The following is a 13,327-nucleotide window of genomic DNA, read 5'->3' as shown; positions in this document are numbered from 1 at the left end:
GAGTATGAAATATATTAAGCTGAGAGATATGTTAAAGTTATCAAGCTTCAATGATGACTAAAAAAATAATGCTGCAATCAGCTGACTAAGTCAGATATAATCATATTATCAGATTAAATATAAACTCACAGATAGATAATTAATAAAATTTAAACAAGTTTTAAGATCTGCTGTGTTTCTATATAAAAAAGTGAAGTCATTATAAATAACTGATAAAAAATTGAATCTCACAGACTCAGAGTGATATTCATTCTTATAAATATAAAATGAGTTTTTCAAATGAATCTTGTATAACTTTGAGAAAGTGAATATATAAGATAAGTATTATAAACACTTCACTGAGTGTAAACAAGTAAGTGATCTTATATTATACTTTACATACTTCAGCTTACACTATCTTACATTGAATAAAGAGCTTTCAATATCTTTCTATTTACAGATCTTCATTCATGATCTTACACTTGAGTTAAGAGTGAAATGAAAATACTTAATCTTATAATCAGATATGATGAAAGAAGTATATAATATTCTTATTATATAGAAACAAATGAGTCAATTATAATAGAAAATACTGCAATTAAGTATATCTCAGCAGAGAATAGATAATCAGACTTCTATAATACAAGTTATACATCTGAATATAATAAATCTAGATCTGAATATCATTGCTAAAGCACTGAATTCTCTGAAAAAGAGATTCTCTGAGTGAAAATCTTGATATTGTAAGTATCAAGCTTGCTTTAACTGTAAATATCAAAATTATTGTAACATAGCAGAACCGAAGTGATGACTAGTCAGCGGCATCACATAGAGATAGTTGTTTGAGAAGCTGTATGAGTGAGCTTGACTATCTTGCTTGAATAGCAAGCTCATAGACTACAGGGTTATTGCAAGGATATCACAGATATAATACTTAGTATACTAAGAAGATTGTATGAGACATGCAGTAACTCTTATATATATTTCAGTAGAAGAAAATACAAATCACTGACTTCTTCAATGAGAAGTCAGCATCTAGCTATTCTATATAGATAATAGACAGATATCTTCTCTCATTTCATAAGTGAGAATAGCTGAAGTGATACCTCAGTGATATCTCACTGTCAAGAAAAAGTAATCTGCTGATCTCATATAGAAGTGAGGTTCTCATATTCATTAATTGAATCTTTCTATAATATATTTAAATAATGTTATAGAGCAGTTGAAAACTGGTTCAGATAGTCTGTGAAATGAATGAAATCATCTATATAAAAGTGATAAGCTGTGTGAAACTGCAGCAGAGCCTTGACACAGCTAAGAGTGTGACAATGTTCTTCTCTTTAAGAGTATAATCTCTATACTCTCAAGATTACTGAATTAGAAATTATCTTTGTTATATAGCAACAGTTATTAATTGATTGATAGTACATGTACTGCACATGATATAAAGAAATAGATGAGTTTTTCTACTGATTGTATAGATCTTTCTTTCTCATCTTCATTCAAATCAAACATGTGATAAGTGAGCTTCTTATATATTAATTTGAAATGTGAAAAATGTAGTTAACAAGTGACTTACAGATCTTTTAATATATTCTATTCTATATATGAAATTCCCTGCAAAAGTGATGTATTTTAGAGACAAAGCTAACAGTAGTGGCAGGATTTTTTTGAAAAGATCTCTCTCTCTCATGACACATTTTTCTCCCTTCTTCTCATCTGTAATAGTGAGTGCATGGGAGCATCATTCTTGAGAGATAATAAGAGGCTTATTCTGACATTTTCTAGTGAGTAATAAACATCTTCATGGTGCGGCTGCGGCCTCCATGACTATCAAGAAAGCCAGGTTGAAGACAGAGGCAGCAGTGTCAATGAACCACGGGAGTATCACTCTCATTGTCACACCTTCTTCTTCTTCTTCTCCTGCTTCTCTTGCGGCCGCAGTGGCAGTCACTGTGCCTTGCAGTGAGGTGTTGTTCCTTCTGCTGATTAATTTGTTCATGTCTGATTCATTCTCTGCCCTCTCTGTCACTGTTGCAACACCGCCCCTCTTCTCAGTCAATACAGTGATGTATGACCCTGTGTGATCATTTGAAGAGGAACTTGAAAAGAGCTTGATTTCAGAGACAATAACTCTGAGAAGCTCAATCTGTAGTTTCTCTTCTGCAGCATATCTGAGCCCTGCTCAGAATACTGCTAAGTTGAGTCTGCAGAGTTCTGTGATTTCTTCATCTTCTTTCTATAAGAAGGCTCTGATACAGTCTCTGACTAGTATCACTACTTATCTACACTGTATTAAGTAGCTGAAGAAAGAGAGAATTTTATACATCTGTTTCTTCTCTTACTTTTATTATTTTCATTATATCTGTAACAATGACTTCTATCTCTCTGTAAGTATTATTTCATAGAAAGATATCATATCAGCTCTGATAAGAAGTCTAGATACTCAAGCAGTATAGAGTAAGAGTCTTAGAGCTTTAAGTATTAACAGATTCTGTTAAGACTGAGAAGATTTCTCTTACTTATCTGTAAAAAGAGATAAAAGTGTGAATCTCTGAGATGAAAAAACACCTCAGAATGACTGATCTTAAGAAGAGATCAGCTGACACTGCTGTTGAAAGTATTATAGAGATTAATCACTGATTAAAGAGAATCTCACTTCAGTTAAAACAGATAACTGAGATACTTTATAAGTTAATAAGTTAATACTTTCAGCATCTCTTATACTCTTCTATAGTATACTTCTCTGCAGTATCACAGTGCTAACTTCTCAGTAGATAAAGATATCAGTGCTGAAGACTTCAACAGTAAAGAATAAGTTTGATAAGAATATAATTATTGATGAGTAGACTCTGATCTCTCTTTTTACTTTTTCAGTGAGCTGTAATCTTATTAGAATAGCAGTGATCTATAAATTAATAATATTAATCTTTTTATTGATTTTAAATATTTCTTTTCTTTTAATCACTTCAGAAATGTTATACTTGTATAGTCTTATTAAACTTCTAAAAACTCTTTGAGAGAAAATAGAAGAAGAGTGCTACAGAGTCTATAAGATACTAACTCATTACTATGAAATTATCTCTAAAAAACTCTTTGAGAAAAATGAGAAGTCTTAAGTAATATTTCTTACTTAATATCTCTGATATATAACAGAGCAGTCTCTACTAGTTATCTCATAGATTACAATCTCTTTCTCAGTATTTTTCAAATATTCAAGCAGTTCTCACAAATTCTCTGATAATGAATAATCTTCTTATTTAACAAGATATTGAAGCTTATTATAATGTATTTACTTATTCAATATTTTCTTCATAAGATATTCAGTATCACTCTCAATCTTGATATTATTTGACTGAGACAGCTCTGCTCTGAGACATTGTTTATAAAGCTTTAAATAGAAAATGTGAAAAATAGAATGAATTAATTTCAATTCTGTAAGTAGTTTTAACTTATATATCTGCTTACTCATCACTCTTATTACTGAGAAAGATTCTAGTCATCACTTACTGAGCTTCTTATACAGTTTTATTATCTTAATATTCTTTGCTGAAAATAGTACTTGATTCTCTATTAAGAACTTCATTAGAAGATATTTTTAATTATAGTATTTTATCTACTACTTCTGAGCACAGTGAATGCTTTTTACTGCCTTCTTATAAATTTTATTTAAAAGTTTCAATCTCACTTTTACTTCTAACACTGAGAGATACTCTGTTCTCTGTATCTGTCTGATATTCTGACTGTCTATTTCTCTCTTTGAAATGTTGTCTGTGATGTCACTGAATAATGAAGAATTATATTTATAATAAGTATAGAAAAAAGATATCTTTAAGATTACATTCTTTATATTATTATATATGAATTCAGTGATTAGAAGATGTTTGAGTCAATCATTCTGATAATATGAATAAAATACTTAAAAATACTGTTCTAGTGTCTGATTCTGACATTCAGTCTGATTATCAGTCTGTGAATGAAATACAGTACTGAGAAGATATCTTATCATAAGATAATAGTAAAAAGCTGATCAGTACTTGCTGATGAAGAGAAATTCTTAATCTATTATCAATGATTTCAGAGCACTGTGATTATAAATAATGATATTTAAAAACAGATCAGTCAATTCAGAGGCTTTAATCTTTTTATAAATAGAAATATATTTGATTATCTTCATGAAGCAGTTAATAATGATTAAAATTAAGTTATATTCTTTGACTCTTGTTAACTTCAGCAGATTAACTATGAAATTCATTAATAGATTCTGTTATAAGCTCTTTGAAATAGACAGTGATATCAACTCATTATATTACTTATACTACAGAATCTTTATTCTTTAACAGATATTATAAGTTTTAATATACTCTTTAATATCTGTCTAAAGCTTGTCTCAAATATATTTATATTTTAGAAGCTTCTCAGTCTTCTCTAACTTAAAGTACTCTGTATGAGAATTATTATAATGAATTCTTAATAACTTCTGACACACTGCTCTGCTATAAGAGATAAAGACTGAATTATTCAGCAGTAGAAGTTTATATTCTTCTAGTTATCAGTAACTTGATTTCTTAGCAGTATCACTCTGCTCAGAGTCTGTCTCTTTTAAGTTTAAATCAGATTCTTTCTTCTTTAACTTTTAAATTCAAGCTATAGTAGAGATGTCTCTCTTCTATAACTTATTAATAAATTTCAAAAGTAGTTGAGTTGAAAGATTGTAGACTGTTTTATCCTTTATCAATTCAATGATTGTAAGATATAATATAAGAAGCTCATGATCTTCAGTGTCAGTTCTCTGTAAGAATCTGAGTTCTCTTTCATCTTCTATACTGAGTTACATAGCTGCCTCTTCAGTGCTGTTTCTGAGCTTTAGAGAATCTCAATTCTCTGCAGCCAGCTTCTTCTGCAGTGATGACAGAGATTCTTTTATAGAATTCTTCTCTACATTAACAATATTATAATCAGGCTGTCTAGACAGTGTGTCAGCAGAGTTAAGCTAATCTGAATGATATCAGATATAGAAATTATACTCTGAAAGCAGCTCTACTTATCTGACTTAACATTCTATCAAGCTCTTTGTTGTCAAGAAGTAATGCAGATTTGCATAATCAGTGAGAACTTATACTGAGTACTTACTACTTTAAAGATAATATTATCAGATCTTAAAGAATTTAACAATTACTAATATCTTCTGATTATGAGTATTATACCTTCTCTGCATGAGTGATAACTTCTTGAAGAAGAAGATCACTGATCTTTATTCATAGCATTTTATAGACTCTGTAAAAAAGTCTTCTCTCATAGATAATTCATTATCTATTTTCTTAGAAATAATTATTCTCTGATTCTTTCAATGTTGAAAGATCTTTAATATCAACTGTAAAAAGATTTCACAGACTTCATTCTCAGATATATCAGTCTCACACTGACTGAATAAGTTGAGATTAAAGTGATTTAGTATTATGATATCTATAAAAGCTTATTTTAATTCTGTAAACACCTGCATAGTATCTTAAGTGAGAATAAACAGTTCTATTTTTCTATCTTTCACACTTTTCTTTAACAGATCTGTAAGAGAAGCAGTAATCTGTGAATATATATAGATGAATTATCTGTAAAAATTCACAAATTCTAAAAACATCTACATCTTATAATACATCTATAATACTGATCAGTTCTTAATAACAGAGACTCAGCTTCTATTCATTGAAATGTTATTCATTTTAATAATATAATCTAAGAAATTAATCTTCTGTATATAAAATGAGTATTTTTCAATGTTTATATAGAGTTGATACTGTTTTAAATGATTTAACACTTCTTAAACATGAATATCATGTTCTTTCTCTATTTTTAAGAAGATTAGAATGTTATTCAGATATACTATATAAAAGATATTAACAAGGCTCTGTAATATCTCATTTATATAGATCTGAAAGATGACTGAAGTATTATAAAGATTAAAAGATGAAACAAGATATTCAAAATTACTGTACTTGATATAAAAAGCTGTTTTTCAAATGTCATCTTCATTAACTCTGATTCTATGATAGACATCTCATATATCAATCTTTGAGAATATCTTTGCTTCAGATAATTGATCAATCATCTCATTAATCAATGATAATAAATAGTGATTCTTAACTGTTATCTTGTTGAGATCTCTGTAGTCTACACATAGACATAACCTACTATTCTTCTTAAGTATAAAGAGTATAGATGTCTCTGCTGAACTCTTTAATAAATATATTCAGTTCTTTGATTGCACTTCTTCAAGATATTTATGCAGAACATTCAATTTCTTTACAGACAAGTTGTAAAGAGATCTGTACAGTGCTGTTACACTGTCTTCAAGACAAATCTTATATTATATCTTGATATCAGAAAACTTTGCTGCTTCTCTTTCTCAAAAGACATTTTTAAAATTTATAAAGAGATATTGTATACATTCATCTTTAATAATAAATACTGCTACTAATCTTATAGTGAGAGTGATGACTTCTTCATCTATCTTCAAGTTTCAATCATCTACTACACAGTATATTAACTCAATCTTTTTCTCAAGATTCTTTCAATAAAACTCTTCAGATTTCTCTATCACTATCTCTTCATTAGTAAGACAGTATTATCACATCTGAGTGACTCAGTTAATGAGAGAATTGTTTTCTCTCAATTATGAAAGATTTAGAATAATGTTCTCATCTATAATATTAACTGTGTGAAGAAGCAGACTGCTCTTCTTGAAGATTTCTTCTAAGTCTGTGATCACACACTTTGCTTAAATTATGTTAAAATAATGATATTTTGTTTCATCAGTAAATTTTATATAATCTGATGAATCTATCTTCTTTCAACTCTTCATTAAAGAAAAGAAATAGAATATGAAGTTAACATTTATTTCAGAGTTAAGTAGATATCTTACTAGTATCTTCTCATTCAGAGTATGCATTGTGATTGTAACATGAACTCAGAGATATGAGAATTGTTAATTTTTTTCTTTCTCTTCTTTATCTTCTACAGATATGTTTGTCAGAAGAGAAGTTGACTTTGAGAAGATGTCTTCTCAGTTTCTTCTCTTCTTCAGCTTCTTACAATCACTGATATAGTAATTACCAGCTCTGCAGTTAAAATAGAGATCTTTATCAAATCTTTTTTAGTGTTTCTTTACAGTGAGTGAAGAATCAGAATACTTAGAATTCTTCTTTACTTTCTTCACACTGAAGTTATCATAGCACTGTTTAGATTCTATTATTAATTACTTAGAAGAGATCTTATTAGTCTTTTTCTTAAAGAATTGATTATTCAAATAGATCTGAGAAGTCAGGTTGATAAGCTCAGTGCAATTGATTAATGAACTCTGATATTATAATATTATTATTCATATCTTATGAGTTAGCTTTATAAGATAAAGCTGTGTTTTTAATTGATTTAAATCATCAGTCAGTTTCTCTCAATATTCTTCAAATCTTGCATTGAAATTGAAAGAATTCTTATTATCTTATTAATATAATGAGTTGAATCACTGCACTGCTGTGAAGCTGTGATTGCAGTGATCTTCAATTTAGTCTAGTAGAAAGTTTTTAAATTCTTCTCAAGTCATGACAGTATTGATACACTCAAGCTCTCTCTTCTTGATAGCTCAAGTAGTCACAGAGATGTCTTCAAGAAGATTGATAGTGTATATTACTTATATCTCATGAGTATTATACTGACTCAGATTAAGGTGGAATTTTCATTCAAGAATACAGATAAAGCTGTGAAATTCAGATAAGATGTTTCTCTTATATCTCAGTGAATCTCTGATCTTAATCTCTCTATCTTCATGATAGATGTAGGTGTGTAGAGGCCGCGGCAGTGACAGAGCGGTTGAAGAGCTCATGTCAAAATGTGCAGCAGGTTCAGAAATCTCAGATTTCTGCTGAAGTAGAGATGTACACACTCTAGAGAATGATGTAGTGTTTCTCTCAGAGAGTGAAGTCAGATCAGTCTCAGTGCAGATGTATGAGATCATATTAATCTGTTAGAGCTTGACTGATTCAAACATGTAATCAGATAAAGTGATTTGAATTATAATATAATGAAACTGAAGCAGTGACTAGTCAGTGATATTATATAGAAGTAGTTATTTAAGAAGCTATATGAGTGAGCTTAACTATCTTGCTTAAATAGCAAGCTTGTAGACTACAGAGTTATTGCAAGAATATCATAGATATGATACTTAGTATACTAAGAAGATTGTATAAGGCACACAGTAACTCTTGTATATATTTCAGTAGAAGAAAAGACAAATCACTGACTTCTTCAATGAGAAGCCAGCATCTAGCTATTCTATATAGACAATGAGTGGATATCTTCTTTCATTTCATAAGTGAGAATAGCTGAAGTGATACCTCAGCAGCATCTCACTGTCAAAGAAAAGTAATCTGCTGACCTTGTATAGAAGTGAGGTTCTCATATCCATCAATCAGATCTTTCTATGATATATCCGAATGATGTCATAGAGCGGTTGGAAACCGGTTCAGATGACCTGCGGGATGGATGAAATCATCCGCATGGAAGCGATGGGCCGTGTGAAACCGCAGCAGGGCCTTGGCGCGGCCGGGAGCGTGACAATTATGATGTAAAAGATTACACTCAGTGTGTGCAGTCAAGAGAAGCAAGAGAGTTAAAAAACTAACAGAATCAGTGAGCTCAGAGACACTTGTTAATATTCTATAAAAAGTCTTTAAAGTGAAAGAGATATCTGTGTTAGATGACTCTCTGAATTCTGTAAATACTAAGAGAAAGTAGGCTTCTAACTGAGATATGAGTGAGAATGAAGTAAATACTCATCTCAATATCTTAAGACCTGAAATGTTAATGTATAAGAGATACTTGAATAAGAATTAAGAGATGACTGTAAAAGTATTAGCAGACACAGAAGCTTCTATATAATATATTAATAATTATATAATCTGAAGACTGAAAGAGATCTGCTGAGTGAAGAATCTCTGATATATAAGATTATCTGATAACTGATATTTAATATTATCTATAAGAGTAAGAGTTCTCTTGCACTTTGAAGAATAATCTTACTATATTTAAGCATGAGAGCTGCAGAACATGAAATACAATCTTATTCTTAAACTTGATTAATTTCAAAGATTCAATCTGCAGATTCAATGATATATATATCATATATAATTAACTGATAGAAAGAAAACAGTTCATACAATTCTATTAACTGATATGAGAAGAACATTTCATATCTCTGATATAGAAGAATTAAATCTGCTTATACATTAATAAGCAAAGAGAATGATTTATAAGATCTTATCTAAAAGTATTCTATATGTTATACAGAATCTGAAAGTGAAGAAAATCAAGATAAAGAATATATAAGAGAATAAGTGTATGAAGAAGCTTCTGAAGAAGTATAAAAAGATCTTCTAAACAGATCTTTCACTGAAATTATCACTGAAACAAGAATTCATACATGAGATTGACATGAGAGATACAAAATCAGTCAATTAGAATATATACTGTCTATCACAAATACATCTTAAAGAACAGAAGTATCAGATCACAGATCTTCTAGAACATGATATTATATAATTCTCATTAAGTATGTAAGACTTTTCAGTTCTATTCATGAAAAAGATAAATGAAGAGTGATAAATGTATATCAATTATTAAGTATTTAATAAGCTTATAATCAAAAATAGATATTCACTGTCACAGATTCAACAACAGTTGAATACAGTTAAAAATATCTGATATTTATCAAAGATTGATCTTCTCTCAGAATACTGACAGATCTGTGTAGATGAACTGTCAGTTCTGTGAATTATATTTAATATATAATGAAGAAAGTTTGAATTTCTGATAATATTATTCAGTCTGATAAATATGTCTATTATCTTTCAAATGATGATGAATACAATTCTTTATAAACAGAATGAAATCTCATATCTTATATATCTTGATAATATTCTAGTCTTTTCAAACTCATATAATAAATATCTGAAGTATCTTAATGAAGTACTTATAACTCTGACAGAGTATAAGCTCTATATCAAATCAACAGAGTATGTATTTGAAATGAAAGAGTTGAAGATTATAGAATATGTAGTGAGTAATAACTGTATATATCTCATTCTGAAGAAATTGAATATCATAATGAATTGATCATGACTGAGAAATATATATTATATATAACAGTTTCTTGAGTTAATCTCATATTACTGCAGATTTATCAAGAATTTTACATGAATATCTGCATCACTCTCAGATCTCTTAAGAGAAACAGATACAAATCTGTTATCACTACATTTCATAAGATTTGTAGCTAAAACTGCTTTATCATAAACTTACTCAATTTTTCAAATAAGAACCCGCTGATAGATTCATTATTATTATTATTATTATTCTTCAATTATAGATGTATGCAGTCAGAGACTATGATATCTATCTGAGAACTTTTAGTTCTCAGGGTTTTTTCTATATCTGTAAAGTTAACTATTATACATTCATCAATTTCAGATATATAAAATCAGAAAATTTCAGCTCAGAATACAAAAACTGTTTACAAATTACAGTGTTTTAATATCATCTCATACTTTGAAATCATTTGACAATATCATGACAAAGGAAAAGAGAACACAGTCTTAAAGATAGACATATTAAATAGATAGATAGAAAGAAATTGAAAGAAAAAGATAAAATAAAGAAAGACTGTAATAAAACAAATTATTAAAAGATAGTATATAGCTATTTTAACAGACTATATCTGATTAATTTTCTTCTCTTCATATTCAGATAATTTCTGAATTTAGTTATTTTCTTATAACTGCTTGAGTTTCTGATAGAAAGTCTATTAAGTATTTAATTTCTGTCTCAGTTGAGAATAAGAATCTCATATTTAATTAATTTAGATTATACTTCTCTTTCAATCTGACTCTGAGACTATTGTATAATACACAGTGTATTATAATATACTCAGAATTCTCATTTGTATTACAGAATAAGCATTCTATTGAGTCAAATCTATCATCAAATCTTTATATATAAGATTTAAAATAGTCATGTTCTAGTTTCAGCTGTATTATAGATGAGAATATTTTCTTTTTACATTTAATTAAACAAGATTTTCACTTGAGTTTTGTTTCAAATCTTGAATAATATATACTCTTCTTTTATTTCTATCAGCTTTCATTTCACTTATCTAAACAAGATTCTTTTATTTTTCTCTTTATAAAAGACTAGAACACAATTTTTTGAACAGATCTGCTTAATTCTGCACTCTTTTTTACAGCTGAATCAGTCAATTCATTATCATGAATATTTATATAAGCAGGAACTCAGTGTAGATGAATTATCAGCTTTGATATTCTTCTCTTTTGAATTTTTAAAACAGAGTTTAAGATCAGTTCAAGATTCATTTAACTATTATAAATCTGACTATTTCTAAGTCTTTTTAAAGCAGCTTGACTATCAGAGAATATTCATGTCTCTTTCAAATAATTTCCTCTTTTATGAGACTACAGGTGCTAGTCACCTGCAGGATGCATCTTAAGCTAATTACATTTAATCCTCTATAATTAACTGATCACTGCGTCTGTTCTCTCGGGCCAGTCACTAATTTCCAGGGATGTTAGTTAGTGACTGTCACCGCTCACTTGATGATGTACACACCAAGCTTCCAGTTGCTGATCTCAGTCTCATTAGATGCTCATAGACCTATCAATCAGCTGTTATGATCTCACTCTGTGTTGAGAACTAATCATAGACTTGATGACTGCAGTTCTCTCTGTCAGTATTAGAGCTTGGTAGTGAGTTTGCAGACTCTAGTCTATCAGAATACTCTGTCTAGAGTCTAAATACACATCTAGACCTGCTAGTTAAGTGATTTTCAAAATCATTTTCTGTATTTGAGAGAGAGCTAGGCTTCAATGACAGCTCTAGTTAAGAACTCACTTAAGTAGTGTATAATCACTACATTAGGCTTGACTCTATATTGTTAGAATCTTGACAGATGCACAGTAGAATAGTGAGATATTAGCACTTTATATCAGCTCTGATAAGTGTTCACAGAATCTCACTTAACTAGTGACTTAGCTTACAGTAGAGAGTTCTACTCTGCACTAAGTCTTACTAATTAGACTCAGTCTCTATTACATGAGGGCTTTCATGAGTAAGAAGTGGCAGATGCTAGCAGTGAAATTCAAACCCATGCATCTCTAATGTGTGCGGCCTTGATTACCAGTCTTATCAACTGAGTCACGCTGGCATGATAGATTCATTGAAAAGCTCTTGATTATATGAGCATTTTGATCTCATTGCTGACTACATACTCTGTGTGATAATAAAGTTATTCAGTCAAATATGAATCAGACATTGTTTAAAACTTCTGTGTGAGATTATTTCTCATTCTTCTCTATCACATCACAATCCCGGGTCAAATTGTCATACAAATTGTAAGATGAAGAGATCTAGTCATATACATCAATCTTCTTAATTTTGAAAGATTCTCAATCTGTAGTTATGAAGATATCTGAGAAGTGATTTCTGTGAAAACCCTGTTCATCTTTGATATTTCAAAATATTAATGTCAAGTCTCACTCTTATACTGCTCTTTCTAATCTGGCTCATCTCTGACAGAAAAATACAAAAAGATATCTCAGTAATAATATTAAGTATATAATTAACAGTCACTTCTGAAGTGCAATCTCTATAGTCTGTCTTCAGTGTATCTAAATATCAATATCAAGTCTTACTCTTGTATCATCTCTCTCAATCTGACTCATTCTCAGTAGAAAAGTATAAAAAGATATCTTAGTAACTGTATTTTATACATAATTAACAGATATAATAACTATAAAATCAGTATATCTTAAGATCTGACTGAGTCTTGAATCTCTGCACAGTGAGATATATTAAATCTAGTTTTAATATCTCAATATTCAATAGATTCTGTAAGAGATTGAGAACAGTAATACTAGATTTCTATTAAATTTAAGAATTAACTCTATATTAATATAATTATTGACAAAGTCTTCTATTTTAAGATATAAATAATCAGTTTCTCTACATCTCACTGATAATATTTATATTATTATATAGAAACAAACTTATATTCTCTATAATATTAAGACTCTGAAGAGAGAAAGTCTTGATAGAGAATATATAGTAGTATATATCTTAGCAATTTCTATCTCATTCTTCTACAGCAGTTAATGTAAAAAAAAAAAAATCTTAGAAATAGTTTTTTACTTCTCTTGAAAAAGTAAGATATTTTTCTCTGAATTTCATATAATATTCTTATAAAGAATTAAAAATAAAGCTGTTTTCTATTATAATTTTATATTCTTTT

At 29.2% G+C, this 13,327-nt stretch overlaps 1 protein-coding gene across 1 annotated transcript; it reads right to left on the bottom strand.

Moving 5' to 3' along the window:
• Nucleotides 1-1,783: 1,783 nt before the first annotated feature.
• On the bottom strand, nt 1,784-1,981 carry BDCG_17113 (uncharacterized protein; the record flags this gene model as incomplete). The annotated part of the gene is made up of 1 exon (XM_045426271.1): nt 1,784-1,981. One exon carries the CDS (start codon nt 1,979-1,981, stop codon nt 1,784-1,786), a length of 198 nt encoding a protein of 65 aa, XP_045281228.1.
• Between the last annotated feature and the right edge of the window lie 11,346 nt (nt 1,982-13,327).

This window comes from Blastomyces dermatitidis (assembly GCF_000003525.1).
Source record: "Blastomyces dermatitidis ER-3 genomic scaffold supercont1.5, whole genome shotgun sequence".
NCBI lineage: Eukaryota > Fungi > Ascomycota > Eurotiomycetes > Onygenales > Ajellomycetaceae > Blastomyces > Blastomyces dermatitidis.
Note: the sequence above shows the minus strand (reverse complement) of the source record. Positions and strands in the feature narration are given on the sequence as shown.